The 15,888-nt window shown below is 41.7% G+C and overlaps 1 protein-coding gene across 1 annotated transcript in view; it reads right to left on the bottom strand.

Annotated features, from left to right (window-relative positions):
* ptprub (protein tyrosine phosphatase receptor type Ub) overlaps nucleotides 1-15,888 on the bottom strand; it is a 179,338-nt gene extending 163,450 nt beyond the window's left edge. The window contains exon 1 of the mRNA XM_078253281.1: nucleotides 15,592-15,888. Within this exon, the coding sequence (XP_078109407.1) occupies nucleotides 15,592-15,661 (70 nt within the window). The 5' untranslated portion in view covers nucleotides 15,662-15,888. The remainder of the gene's footprint in view (nucleotides 1-15,591) is intronic.

The raw sequence follows: 15,888 nt of genomic DNA, 5'->3' as shown, positions 1-15,888 counted from the left end.
TAGTTATATTTCATGATGCTGATCTTATCAGGCAGTATTTCTCCACACAGGCAGGCAGCTGATCCCCGATCCTGAAAAGGTGGCATGGAAAAACAGGACCTGTGACAGGAAGCTCTCCACCCTGCGTACAGCTAGAGGCCAAAACAATGTGAGTGCAGTGGCTGCTGAGATAATAACATAGCATGGTGTGCTATGAGCTTTCATGTTGATATAACCACTAATGATCTACCTGAGTGGCTGCTTTTGTCTGGGTTTGTTGGTGCCTAGTGGCTCTGCCGTAAACCCCGTGCCACACACAGTGTCATGATCATGGAGATCACTGGAGGAATTTGAAAGCTGTAATTTTCCTGAAATTATAATCTGCACTCGTAATCATATACAGTTTGTGTCCACGTGCTCATTTACCCTGCAGCATCTAAATCTGTTACTGGCATCTTTGCTGAGCAGTGAACGAGGAAAGAAACATTAGCCCCAAAACACTCTTCTGGCAATCATCGCCAGCACAACTTCAGAAGCTGCAGTCAGCTCAGTTTTCCTCATTTCCTGAAAACATTTCATCAAAGCGGCAGCTTGGCACAATCCTGCCAAATCTGGCCTGTCAGCTTGAAACTGACAACAACAGGGCGGCTGTCGGCAGGACGTGCGAGATGGCCCGTTTTGTATCCCTCGTTCCCTCCTCTCATCTCCATGTGTCTGCATTTCTCCAGCTTCACCTGCCCCCCCTTCACACTTCTTCACCTTGACCAGGATACATGACTGGGGAGCTGACAACCCCAGGCATGTAGATGTGTGGGTGTGTGTGTGTGTGTGTGTGTGTGTGTGTGTGTGTGTGTGTGTGTGTGTGTGTGTGTGTGTGTGTGTGTGTGTGTATGTGTGTGTGTGTATGTTTTCCGAAGCATTTGTAGGTCAGAAAAAATAGCCTCACTGGGAGTCTGACAGAAGGCTTAGGAATACTTTTTAAGTCTGGACTGGCAGTAAAGCCTTTCTTATGAATGTTATATTAAAGCTGTGTGTGTGTGTGTGTGTGTGTGTGTGTGTGTGTGTGTGTGTGTGTGTGTGGAGAATACAGAATTGGCAGAATTTATACTGAGATTTAAAAAAAAATGTTCTGTTCCAACAGGTGAGTGCAGACACAAATCTATTACAATGCATTACAGGATAAGAAGCAAGGCTATTCATGAAAGTGGCCTTCACGACAACTCCTTCAAGAGATTTAAAGTGTTTAATCTGACGCATGCAGCTTCATGCGGAAGGTTTAGATAGTTCTAATCTAACAGGTCTAGGGAAACAAAATTCCTCTATTTTATGGTCAATAAAGTCTTAGAGAATGAAAGGACTTCAGAAGTGGTCATGACGATATGGCAAGTGATTGTTTCAATGAACTGCTTCCTGTGAATGATACAAACTTGTCTTGCAAATGTTATTGCCCTAGGTGCACCTCAGGGGCACACAGATCACAAACTATCTGTAAGCCCACGCCAATCCCACCAGCTAATGTGGAGAGTAAAGTCAAGAGGTGTTGTGGATCAGTTCAGGTTAAAAGAGGTTAATGTTGTTTGCCCTCAGAGTAATGAAAGGGCGAGTGTGTGACTATGCATGACTCCAGATGTTTGTGCATATTACCTGTAAAAGATATGTTGACCAATATTGTATATGCAGTCGAAGTGGAATGAACTGATAGTTATGCTTTGCCATAGTGAGGCAGGAATGTTAAAACATAAACAAAAAGGACAGGGGTAAGACAATGGGTAATGTGTGCCTGAAATCTTAAAGAAAGGCTGCTAAATGTGTGTGTGTGTGTGTGTGTGTGTGTGTGTGTGTGTGTGTGTGTGTGTGTGTGTGTGTGTGTGTGTGTGTGTGTGTGTATTCATTAAAGCAAGAGTGTAACTTCCATCAAGCAAATTATAGAAAAGAGTTCCTAGACCGGTACCTGCTCATTACCTGAAGATGAGTCACTTTGCAAATTACAGAGCAGCCAAATGTCCCAGGTGTATCAATTGACTCTCCTTCTCTCCCTCCCTTCATTGCACACACCCACCCACACATGCAACCACACACACACACACACAACATTAATACTTAATAAAAAACAGAAAAAAAATGATCCACAGATTTTAGTTCCAGGTGTGACATCTGTACTGTCGCCATCAAGACTTGGTTAGTATAATCAAGTTAATCTGTGGAGCAAGAACTGGCTAATGAAGTTACCTTCAGCCATCGCCCCAGGCTGGGAAATTATTATCTCTGTCGGGGGGCTTTTAACCTCCACATGCGCGCATGTTCCCCCCCCCCCACACACACACACACACACACAGCCTCTGGAAGCACACACCTTCACACACCAGCTTAATGAGTGCCTGGGGAGGCAGGCAGACACACATACTCAAAGTCATGTCTGCTTTGAGCTCGTGCTCACCCTGCCTAGAATACTGAGCTGATAAACTGTGCATACTGTAGATCCCTGAGAAGCCCTAAGGCTGAGAGGACAAGGACAAAGATGGAGAGGAAACACAGATCCTGGTGAAACACGCAGGGGGAATGATGGAGCAACAAAGACAGAGAAATTCAGAACAGAAAAGCACCTTGACACAGGGGAGGAAATGAAAGATTTAGAAAGCTCGGTGATGTTGAGTTTTCCTTCATGTCCAGTTTATGACAAGAATCACAGGACAAGTTCAACATGGTGGAGTATGTCACGGCTATTTATTTTTATTTTAACCATATATAAAAGCCCAAAACTGCATTTTATGACTAAGACAAAAAATGTGGAGTACAATGCATCACAATGACTGAACTTAGCTGGAGAACGAGAGCAGCAGACAACACCTTTGAGAAAGCAGATGCTCTCTACGTTTGTCTCACGGTAATTTAGACTCAACACTGCAGCTGCTTCAAAATACAGGTGCTAGTCATATAATTAGAATATCATGAAAAAGTTGATTTATTTCAGTAATTCCATTCAAAAAGTGAAACTTGTATAATGTATACATTCATTCCACACAGACTGATATATTTCAAGTGTTAATTTCTTTTAATTTTGATGATTAGAACTGACAACTAATGAAAACCCCAAATTCAGTATCTCCGAAAATTTGAATATTGTGACAAGGTTCAATATTGAAGACACCTGGTGCCACACTCTAATCATCTAATTAACTCAAAACACTTGCAAAGGCCTTTAAATGGTCCCTCAGTCTAGTTCTGTAGGCTACACAATCACGGGGAAGACTGCTGACTTGACAGCTGTCCAAAAGACGACCATTGACACCTTGCACAAGGAGGGCAAGACACAAAAGGTCATTGCTAAAGAGGCTGGCTGTTCACAGAGCTCTGTGTCCAAGCACATTAATAGAGAGGCGAAGGGAAGGAAAAGATGTGGTAGGAAAAAAATGTACAAGCAATAGGGATAACCGCACACTGGAGAGTGGAATGTGAGGGAGATTCACAGAGTGGACTGCAGCTGGAGTCAGTGCTTCAAGAACCACCACGCACAGACGTATGCAAGACATGGGTTTCAGCTGTCGCAATCCTTGTGTCAAGCCACTCCTGAACAAGACACAGCGTCAGAAGTGTCTCGCCTGGGCTAAAGACAAAAAGGACTGGACTGCTGCTGAGTGGTCCAAAGTTATGTTCTCTGATGAAAGTACATTTTGCATTTCCTTTGGAAATCAAGGTCCCAGAGTCTGGAGGAAGAGAGGAGAGGCACAGAATCCACGGTGCTTGAAGTCCAGTGTAAAGTTTCCACAGTCAGTGATGGTTTGGGGTGCCATGTCATCTGCTGGTGTCGGTCCACTGTGTTTTCTGAGGTCCAAGGTCAACGCAGCCGTCTACCAGGAAGTTTTAGAGCACTTCATGCTTCCTGCTGCTGACCAACTTTATGGAGATGCAGATTTCATTTTCCAACAGGACTTGGCACCTGCACACAGTGCCAAAGCTACCAGTACCTGGTTTAAGGACCATGGTATCCCTGTTCTTAATTAGCCAGCAAACTCACCTGACTTTAACCCTAAAGAAAATCTATGGGGGATTGTGAAGAGGATGATGCGATACGCCAGACCCAACAATGCAGAAGAGCTGAAGGCCACTATCAGAGCAACCTGGGCTCTCATAACACCTGAGCAGTGCCACAGACTGATCGACTCCATGCCACGCCGCATTGCTGCAGTAATTCAGGCAAAAGGAGCCACAACTAAGTATTGAGTGCTGTACATGCTCATACTTTTCATGTTCATACTTTTCAGTTGGCCAACATTTCTAAAAATCCTTTTTTGTATTGGTTTTAAGTAATATTCTAATTTTTGGATTTTCATTAGTTGTCAGTTATAATCATCACAATTAAAAGAAATGAACATTTGAAATATATCACTCTGTGTGATGAATGAATATAATATACAAATTTCACTTTTTGAATGGAATTACTGAAATAAATCAACTTTTTCATGATATTCTAATTATATGACCAGTAACAGATGGCCACAACTGTGAAACAACTATGTTAGGTGTTGAGCTACAGTACACTCACTAAAATTCACTTAGATATTTGGCTAAATCTACCTTTGAACAGTTTTTTCTTTTCTAGCCTTACTGCTTTATCTTCATGTTTAGGGGAAAACCTTGTAAAGACATACTTGTGTAAAAACCTAAAGCAGGGTTTTAAAAAAAAATGACACCCTACCAGACAAAACCAAGACAACTGCCTATATTTTTTGTTGTATGTACAAAAAACTATCACTGATTTACTTTTATACTGAAGAGAACTTGAAAACGTGATGATTCTCACGAAAGTTCAGGAGTTATAAGGAGCGTCTTTTTTCTATCAATGAATAGATAAATGTTAATATATTTCAGCGTTTACTTTAGGATTTTTTTTAGCAGTGGGGGCAGGTCTGACCGAACGGGGGGTGCATTATGTCGGCAGGATAATTTAAAAGGCAACCGCGACTACATTTTTTTGTACAGCCCTATTTCTGATACCGTGGTGGCAGAAATTTTGCCATGGTGGGCCGCCACTACAAAATCAACATAGAGGAAACACTGTATTTATATAAATATATATAAATATATAGACATTTGGGATGATCTGAGCTAATGATACCCTTAGGAAGTTATGACTCCAAGAAGGAGTATTTGTTTTTGAGGCAAATAGTCGGACGCCAATGGTTATAAAGTGCCTTATTTGCGATATTAAAGATTTCTGTACCACTTTTTAATAAACAACCATTATAAAGGGTTTTTAATTTGTAAGTTATGGCTTTATTAATGGTTAACAATCATTTATCAAGGCTTTATTGATCAGTTATAAGCCCAAAAAAAATAAATAAATAAATAAAATGTATACTTGCTTTATCTATTTAGCTCTATTTAGCGCTAGAAACCCCCTCTAATAGACCATTTTAAATCTGACCTTCTGGAGAAGAGCTGCAAGACCAACATTCATTTAAATAACAACTTATTAAACAACCATTTAGTAATGCTTTACTAAGATGTTTAATTGCAGACATAAGGGGATTTACCCAAAACATTTGGGGTATTTACGGTTTATACCTGGTCTCTAAAGCATTAGTAAACAATTAATTCACCATTAATAATTAGTTACACTTGTAGTTACTAGTATAAACCCTTTATAAATAGGGACTTATCAGAAAGTGGTACCTTTGAAGTTGAGTAAGAGCACAATTCTGTCACGGCTTATGAAAACCACACAACTCCCAAACTTTACCTTGCACCCACACTTCTCCCATTATTCATTTCAACCAGATGGTATCAACCAGATGTGCAGACACAAGCATCTATGGGAACTAAAGAAAAATCTATCTACCCAATTTGTGGAGAAAATTACAGACAGGCGAACAGACCCATCTTAAATCCTTCAGGAGGAGTTCGTGGCGCAACAGGGACTCACTGGACTGGGATAAATCCTCAGTTCCATGGCCTAAGCACTGAATGAGCCCGTTCCCCCAAGAGCACATGTGCCTAACCAAGCCAGCAGACAACCAGTGAAGCAAGGAACCCTCCTCTGAGAGGTAAAACCTAGTTAATTCATCTGCCATAATGATTGTCTGAGCCACCATTGCATCTCCACAAACCACTACTGAATCCCAATCAGAAGCTGTCTACAGCATTTACTGACACAGAATCTGCCACTCGCTCCTTATCCTGGCTCAGAGAAGGGAATTAATAAGTCAAGTTGTCTGGGAGGAGTTTTTTCTCCTTTGCTTTTCCAGTCAGGAGTAAATGCAGCCAAGTTAGCCAGACAAACGCATTCCTGTCTGCCTCTTGTTCTGGCAGCGCTACGTCAGACGTGACAGAGTTAGCCCTCCATGCTGCGCAGTCCCTCTGATGGGATTAGCTCTTAAAGACTGTGGAAAACAATTCCCTGCTCCCTCTCAACAAGGTCAAAACAAAGCATTGCTGTGTCACGTCATGCACTGATAATTCTGCCCACTATCCACAGGCAGAGCTGATACCAGGAATAAATGCACAGGTTCATTGTAAATAAGAGTAATGCAACGAATTAGGTGGGCCATTTGATGTAACCTTTCTGTGTTCGGATAAATCCGCTCCCTACATTGTTATTATCCACACTGGCCTGGTTCCATTTCCTTTCTAAAGGGCAACAAATGGCTTCACTTGTGGTGCAGAGGCTCAAAGCATCGGGTTACCTCTGCATGCAAATCACAATAAAAAGCTGGACATGACGAGAAAGAAGCTCTCTTACCTATTCTCTATTTCACATGCCAAACAGGCTATCCATTTCAGCAACCATTTCCTAAAGTAGATGAGGGCATGGACTCAGGCCTTTTAGTTCTGCCTTACAGCTCGTTCAGTTAATTACATTCCACAAAAATATCTCAAAACCAGCGTGTGTGTGTGTGTGTGTGTGTGTGTGTGTGTGTGTGTGTGCATTCACAAGAGAGATGAACAATCATGCATGTTTGGTTTCAAATTTGCTGGTGTAAGGCAAATACGTCTGAACAGTGCTAAAATACCTCAGAGAGGTGTACAGCAAACTATTACCATTTTCTAATTAGGTTGAGACAAATTATTAAAAAAAAGTCTGAATGTATGAGGAAGGAAGATAAAGCAGCAAGGTGGAGTGCTGCACACTGTGGGTAAACAAAGCTATCTGCAGTAAAGCCTATTAGCACAGAGCTAGGGATCTCAGCATCAACAGGGTTCCATTGTAAGTTGTCTTACTGGCACATGATACCAGTGTTAAGCAGAGTAATACCCATATTAACCACCATTCTCCTAATGCCTTTTCTCCTGTCCCATGTGATCAGCCTACTTCCAGCCATAATCCCAGCTCTAAGCTGATTCTTAATTACACTGGCTGTCGGACAGACAAAGGCCAGGGCCAACCTACTCTGAGGTCTCTGACACACTGTGTACTCCAGCTACTCTCTAAACACAGAAAGGCTGCAAAGCCTGTTTATATGGCAGAGCCTGGCTTTATGATCTTTGCAGTGCAATGTATTTATCATCAAAAGAATATGTTCTAAGCACATATGCAAATGCTTTCATTAGCATTTTCACACCGTGGAGGAACAAAGCAAACAAAAGCTTCATAAAAACACATGGCTGTGATTTATGGAAGTTCACCATGGCCAATGGAGTTCAGCAAATATTTACATATAATCAGGTGGGAACAATCACCAATCCGGCCCTTCCATATATACAAAACACACATCTAGGCACTCGCCAGCATGCATACAAACACCCACTCACTTACATACACACACACACACACACACACACACACACACACACACACACACACACAAGGTCCAAGCAATTATTATAATCTTCCGTTTGTGGTTTTGAATTAAGCTCTTTGTTAACGAAACCCCGTGGGCTCTCTGGACATTCTTGCATATTTCTGGCCTTCAGCTAATATGACACGCAAACGGTGCACTGCCTTTGGCTGCAGAGAGTCCACGCTATTTGAAGATGGCATGAAAGCTTTCCGTCCACATTATCCTTTCCAGGCCATTCTCAAAATGTTTGCCATTCGTAGTAAAATGCCAGAAACAATAGAAAAGCGTTGAAATCTCCTCCACTGGACATGCGCAGGCCCTTCGAGCCAGCAGCTTTACAGTAGATCACATCACAATGGTGGTGTCAGCGCTTTTGAAAAGCTCCCTTTTTCCCCTGTTTCACATGACAATCTGACACCAGAGTTTTAGGAATCATCCATGAAAGTGCAAAAAGGTAAAATGGTCAGTGCCAGCTCAGCCAAGAACAGATGGATTTTCAAACGTATCCACTATTAGTGGACATGGTCTTTGACTGAGTGTAGAAGAAAACATGAAAGGCTCCTCAAACAAGGTTCTGGGTCATGTTGGTGCCCACTTCAATCCACTCATGAGCCTCTCATCCCTTTGGCCAATCACTTCCCCATTCCCAGCCTCCCCTTAGCTGGTGGGCCAAGTCAGACGGCCAGCGCAGGAACAAACAAAAGTCTTCTAAACGGTTTGAAGAGCTGTCTCTCAGGAACGCCAAGCAGCTTAGCAATCACCAGGAGGAGGACCCTGGAGAGCCATGGGGGGCTGTGAAGCGTGCCCTAAAGGAAGGTTTGTCAAGGCTATCCCACCTGGCATTCGGGTGAGAAGAAGATCACCTCTCTGGGTCGGTATAAACAGACCTTAACATCAAAGTACATATGTAGGAATTATGAGAAATTGTGTTGTACCCTTTTCTGAACTACACAATAATAGCACAGTAATCTGAAGATAAAGGGCACGTATTTTCTTCGTCAGGAGCTATGTCTCTCTTATTATTTTATTATATATACAATTATTAGTTATATTTTAGTATTAGTGTCCCTGCAGGACTGACTCACATACTCTCTAAATATATTGGACAGCAAATAGAAATTCATCATTCATTTTGCTCTCAGGCAACTATATCACCTTGTCAAAAGAAATAAATAATACATTTCAATGAAACTGCTGCTAATGAGTGACTTGAATTTCTCATACTGCATACCATGCAAGGGAAATGATTAAAAAAAAAAGAGGAAAAACTCAACTGCTTGCCCCTGAAATGTCTTACAACAATACAAAGTAACAGTCAAGAGGGAAAGGGATTTCTTTTTTTTAATGAAAAAGGCACTCTGGTTCCCATGAGCATCTGCTGGAATAACAGCATGTCAAAGTGAGGAGGAATGTGATGGGAGGTGATGTAGGATCAAAAGGAGAGTTTCAAGAGGAAGAAGACAATAAGCTGACTGTGACAGGCTGTGTTTGAGAAATCAATAGGCTCTGCTTTTGCTCTGTCTCACTTCAGCACCTGAAACAGAACAAAGCATCGAAGCCAGACCAAGATCCCAAACTCTCTTTACTAACATCACTTGACAAAAGCTTTTCAACACTACTGGCGGTCAGAAGCCAGTGTGCTGCTAGCATATCATGACACGCCACCATACTCTGCATATCCACGGTTTTCTACTGTACAGTTTACATTTAAATAAGATGCAAATGCAATGCCCCTGTAGTCAAGAGTGGAATAAGGATTACATGCATTCTGCAATAATAACAAAAATGTTGTTTTTTTACCAAAACTGCCAGACTGCTGCGTCAATTTCTTTGCATTGAACTGTGATGAAACTGCATGCAACATTCACGTCGCTCTCATGAAAACCATGCAATTCCAGTTTAAGTGAATATGATGACATCAACCCCAGTAATGTCATCCTGCCAAAAAAGAACAAGGTAAGTCAACATCACACTCTTGTTAATAAGACTTTAAAACCAAGTGCTTCATACATGTTATATGTGCTCAACAGGTTTGGAATCAGTCCGTTTACTGATTTACCGCCAGCTGGCACCTGTGCTACCACAGCTGCCATGACCTACCCATAACCCACCAGCAACAGCAGCTGTCACAGCTGAGTGTCACCTCTGTGCCATGCGCCTTCGCTGCACGGAAAGAGAGACAGAGCGCCGTCAATTCAACAGCAAACGGGGAAAAGCAATACAAGCTAGAGGCTGTTAAACTGAGCAGATATGGCTTCTTCTTTTTAAAGAGCTCAGTTTTGCTTAGAGGCCTCAAATACTATGCTCTTTTAAATCGGCACACTAGCCATTATCCATGCTCTGTTACACTTTAATGCTGTTCAATTTCCACTGTCCTTATGAAGTTTATGTGAAAGAGTGTCAGTTTAATAAGAGTAAGATACATTAGGGTGATAAGTGTTTGGGTTCATGGCTGGGTCTCCGAGACGATATGTTTTTTGCCCAAAGGGACCAGTCAAACCAGAAATACAACTTCCCCTTAGAGAGCAGGCATCGTGGCACAAAGGCAACTAAAGCCTGCATCCATTACACCACCGGGGAGAGAAATGTCCTGAAAAGACTGTTTTGACTTTTAAAGGAGTGTCAGTGGTTCAGATTTCACTGAGGATTTAATACACAGAGGACAACAGGCAGCTCAACAACGGATCACATCTCAACAGTGCAATCCTGGCCTAATCCTGAACCCTGACTCCAGTGACCTGAGCGTTCGCAACACACTACATACACCAACAACAGAGGGCCGGAAAAATCTGTGTGTAAATGTGTTGACATAGGAGAAAGGTAAAGAGCTGAAACATGGCCAGTGGGCTAAATATAAACTGCTCGGGAGGCTTTGTTTCCTCAGGAGCAGCACTCGCAGCATCAGTCTTCCAGGCCCACTTTTTGCAGTCTGGAGCTCGATACCTCAGGGGAAGAAAACACAGGGACTGCAACTCACAGCCCTGCTTATTCCTTTGTTGGATAATTACACATCTGTGCATGTGCTCGAGCTACGCAGTCTCACTCTCCTTCATATCCAGGGTATAAACCCCGGCCCATCTTACCGTTAAATGATACATTTCCCTGTCCATTATTCAAGTAAAACATATGCTTTTAAGTGATGATGAGTATAATAATCCGGTCATTTTAGACCAGTGCATCAAGAGGATAATGTGTGGCTTATTTGTGATATATACAGCCTTCTTATGGAAATGAGGCCCACTCTTTCATGTTTAGGGGATTTTTACTTTTTCCCGTCCTTTGCTCTACACAATGCTGCTGACATTTCTCTGCTGCAAACCCAGGCTCCTTGTATTACGTCATGCAAGTCCTGGCTGGCTAATTCCCACTCCTACATCAAACTTGCAGGACACAGACAGGATGCCACTTTGATCAAATTTAAGTAAAATGGACTTGCCTGAAAGATCAATACCACATTAATAACACCTGGCTGAGGGAGCCGAGAAGCCTGCACTGTGGCTGTCGCTGCAGAGTGGAAAGGAAAATACGGGCCCATGCAGGCCACTGACTGTAAATCTCTCAGTCTTGGCATCTTTTCCAGGACGCTGGAAGGTCTCACAGTTACCCTGAAGAGCTGAGAGTGGCGGCAGCTCCAGCCCTTGCTAGCATCAGTGTCAAGGCTGAGCCACTCGGTACTGCGGGACCCTCCTTGCATGGCAATACTTCTGTGCTTGATAATTAAAACGAGAACAAGTCAGCAGGATTAATAAAGCATCACAAGATGTGTGTGAGCTGCAGTCTAACATAAAAAAAAATGTCTGTACACTCAGCACAGCACAAACTAAGGTGAGATACATCACGAGAAAATGAGCAATGTGACCAGCTCAAGACAGGGGAGGCCCCTGATTGGTCATGCGCTTTCAGTAATATGGTGTACTAATCACGGCACTTGGCATTAAGCAGAATTGTTTGAACACATACACTAGATGGATGTGTTTCATCTTGCAGTCTTGTGAAATGAGTAAGCCAATCGGGGGGTTGGCTCTCCTCCACATAGCCCCACACTACAATAGATCAGAGACAGAAAATGGAAGAGAGGCACGCTGCAGAGTAGAGGACTCCTCTCATCAGCACCCTGTTTAATCACTCATGTGCTGAAGACATAATGGACACACAAAACGAGCAACAGTCCTGCTGTGGCCTCGGCCGAAAGCAAAACACCCTGACAATGTATCTGAATAAATCCCTCTGTCGTTCTCAGCTTCTCTCTCTGAAAATCTCCCATTTTCTCCCCTTCCAATCCCCTCCATCCTTGTTGCAAAGTTTTCCATCCCCTCTCTGAATTACTGCCGTGATCCCGCAAAGATGGAAATCAACCAGTCTTGTCAGGAGTCTGATTTAGGCCCAATCTCTCCGCCTCTCACCCTCCATCCACAGATGGTGGCCTGGCTCCTGCAGGGAACACTTCCACTTTGTGGATTTGCTGCAACTCTGTGGTGCGAGGAAACATTTTCTACATGATGGTTACTTTTTTTCCTATGATAATTCACAAATATATCTCAGGCGCTCTTTTTCCATTCAGTTAGATGCCTATTATAGTGAACACATCTAATGGACTCTCAAGAACCAGCATTTATCAGATACAAATAAGCACTGTGAGATGAATAATGGAACAATAATGACACTTTGCAATAATAAAAAAAACGCATTTAAATTGGTACGGCAAGAACATTTTAATAATGTCGAGACAATTCTTTTGAAGAAATATGTTTCATGTTAACAACTTTGGTCATGCAATAAATATATTTGTCCTCTTTATTCCAGGATATAGATCATTCTCTATATCCTGTTCGTGTTTTTTTTCTGTCTGTTTACTGCATGTATCCGTGTGTCAGTGCACCTGTTCATGCTTGTATATGTTGGTGGGTTTTGTCTAGAAAATGTCAGAAAAAAGAATAAAAAAATGCCTTTTGTTTGCCTCCCGTTTTGTCTGATTGTCCATAACCCAAAAATATTTTTTTAAATCATGTATGACAAAGAAAAGCATCACATCTTCACATTTAAGAAAATGGAGCCAGCAAATGTTCGACATTTCTGCTTAAAAATATATATACTTAAATGATTATTTGATTAATAAAATATCATTGCAGTGTTAATTCCTTCACACATATGTGCTGGTGTTCCAATGTTACGTTTCCCAGCGCTGCTGCTGATGTTTATGCAATGTAAACTTGAAGCCCTAAAGTATTATTCATTCTATGCCATGCTTTAACTAGACAGTCTGGGCTTCACAGTCCTTTTCATCTCGATCCAAGTGTTATCTTATTCACTGAAATAAGCAAAAAGGATAGTCTGCCTTAACTTTAGATCAAACCGGGAAACGAGTCATGAGACACTGGATAATTACACCACTCAGTTGACAACATTTGCTGCTAATAGAGCTGACAGATGGTAAGTGAACATTCATTCAATTCCCATAAGAGACAACAAAGGAGTGAAAGTGTCACATTAGGTTTTACAGAATAAGAAAACCCAACACATGGACCCGCAAACTGGACTTTCATGTTCATAACCTATTTGTGTCTGAGAAAAAATTATGCGAATGTATTTTATATCAACCTTACTACAGTCAGTCCAGTGCAGCAGAGAGCCTCTATATTTTCTTAGCCTCTAATAATTTTACTTCCCCTGAGCTGACGGCCTGGACAGACAGCGGCATAAGCAAGAAAGAAAATATGGATTATATTGAGTGAAAAAGGCATGAAATCCCCAGCGGAGTCTTAACTGTTATTAAGCATTCAAGGTCAAGGTGTGGTCTTCACGCAATCACAGCAATAATGGCAGAGTGTTAATCAAAAGAGACACTGAAGATTGTGGAAGTCAAGGTTGTATTTTTGCATCTTGAGTTCTTCCTATAGGATGTAGGCAGGTGGAGAAGCATGAAGGGAGTCAGGCCAAAGGGGATCAAAAGCCACAAAAACTAGCAGCGGTAACTATTAGCTGCTAACGCAAGGGCAACAGCGCAGACGGCGAGGCTTATAACACTCCAGTTAACAAACAAAAAAAACGACACTATGTAAATTTCTGTTGACAGCTGTAGTGAAGCGTCACTGCTCCATTCAGCTCTTTTAATTACCTGTGCGTGATTTAATCCTTCATATGTCAGAGCCCATTCCTCTTAATGATCTGCTCCATTCAGCTCTTGACAATACACATTCTGCTTGCATGGTTTCGTTGTTGTTGTTGAGTTATACATGTTATTATGAGTATTACTAGGTTTTCCTGAAACAGAAGCTGCCAGTGAGAAATAGGAAAATTCCAAAAAATACAGTCAAATGATCTCAGCCTAATCAAGCTTTTTTCCAACATGCATGTGACAAACACTGTGCTCCATATAGTGTTGAAGCAGCCTGCAGTGTAAATGCAATATTGCTGCCTTATTACCCTGGTTTTACTGTTCTACTGGGGTAAAATGTATGTGTGTGTGTGTGTGTGTGTGTGTGTGTGTGTGTGTGTGTGTGTGTGTGTGTGTGTGTAACAGGACCAAATCCTTTTAGCCTTTAGAAAAAAATATCCAAAAAATACAACACTATAATTAGGCTACATTTCATAAATGACTAATACAATTCAGGGTGAAAAAGCTGATTTTGAAAACATGAATGTGAATGAATATGAAAGGCTCTGTGTCATGTCATTTCTATAAAAAGACAGAGATATTTATTTTTACTCTGCCTCTCTCTTTCCTTCTCTCTAATATGGCTGATTTTCAAAATAAAAATAAAAATCAAAATTGAAAAGATTCATTCATCTTACTGGATAATAAAAATGAAATGGGGGGGTGGGGAGTCAAAGCATATTTCAAAAAAATGTAATCTAGGAAATAGCATGATTTGAAGCCTTCAATCTGAAAAACACATTCTCGCCATGTTACAATCCAGCACAAAACAGAAAAGAGGACTTTTAACATGTGAACAGGTATCATTTTCCTCATCTTGGAGGATATAGAGCTGATCTGTGAGCATGAATATGTCTTCTATAGCTCACAACCCAAAAGACCAGAGGCATCACATGAGAAAAAAAAGACTGCTTTGAGACTGAATCTGACTATTCCCCACAGTGGAAGACTACATCTTGGGATATTAGGCTATAATGAGAATTTGATTTAAAAAATCAATAAGCATTTCAATGCTACAATCCTCATTAAGATGTTAACTTTTAGGGAGTCTCTCATACAACTATGCAACCCAAACTCGGTATGGATCAGCCCCAGGTTTTGGTCTCTGGATGTCGTCACAGATTGGTTCAGGCTGTTGGAATTTGGGAGATTCATGTTCACAAATATTGACTAAATTGGCCAATGGTCGTGGTAGTGTCGTTAATTCCGTTTTAAATGGAAATCTGACGCTCTGAATTAACTGATTTCTAACTTTGGATAACAATCTTAAATACCTTTTAGGCTACCTGGCGCCTTTAAATATGCTTAAGCAATAGCAAAAAGGCAGAAGCAGTGTAGCGCAGAAGATTGTGTTGTTTTGGGAAATGGGAGCTTTCCCCAGAAACACCCAGACGAAGTCCTCCTAAATAACTAACATTTTTGCAGGAGTCTGGCACTAGGAAAACTTCATACTATAGTTCACAAAGTTCTTAAATAATTTGTTTTTATTTTCTGCCGGATATAGTGCCGTATATCATGTGACGCAGCAATACGCCGCAGATAGACGCAGTAACGTGGGAAAGGGGACACAAAGTTGGCACCTTCGCCAGATTTGCTCCGCTTTTGCTTTCAGTGGAGTTTCATCCACATGTAAAAACTTCACAACTGCGTTTCGGAGACCGAGATGAATATGCGGCTTACCTGTTGGCCCCTCAATTCCATCGGCGTAGATCTGAACAGTCAAAATCAACAGAAAGGCGCAGGTGTTCATCGTGTAGCTGTTTTAGTCCACTTTAAATGTGCAGAAGAAATCATTTCATTGACTCCGTGAGGTTCCGGAGCGCTCGAGTAGTAGAGCTGAGCCCATCTACTCCCCCAATTCCCACTGAGAGGAGTTTCAGAGACACTGAAGCAGACGGGGCAGAGCTAGTTCTGCAAACTGACGTCAGGGTAAACAGTTCAGGGGAGAGATTTCTTTCTCAAGCCCACTTACCTTCC

This window comes from Sander vitreus, chromosome 6 (assembly GCF_031162955.1).
Source record: "Sander vitreus isolate 19-12246 chromosome 6, sanVit1, whole genome shotgun sequence".
NCBI lineage: Eukaryota > Metazoa > Chordata > Actinopteri > Perciformes > Percidae > Sander > Sander vitreus.
Note: the sequence above shows the minus strand (reverse complement) of the source record. Positions and strands in the feature narration are given on the sequence as shown.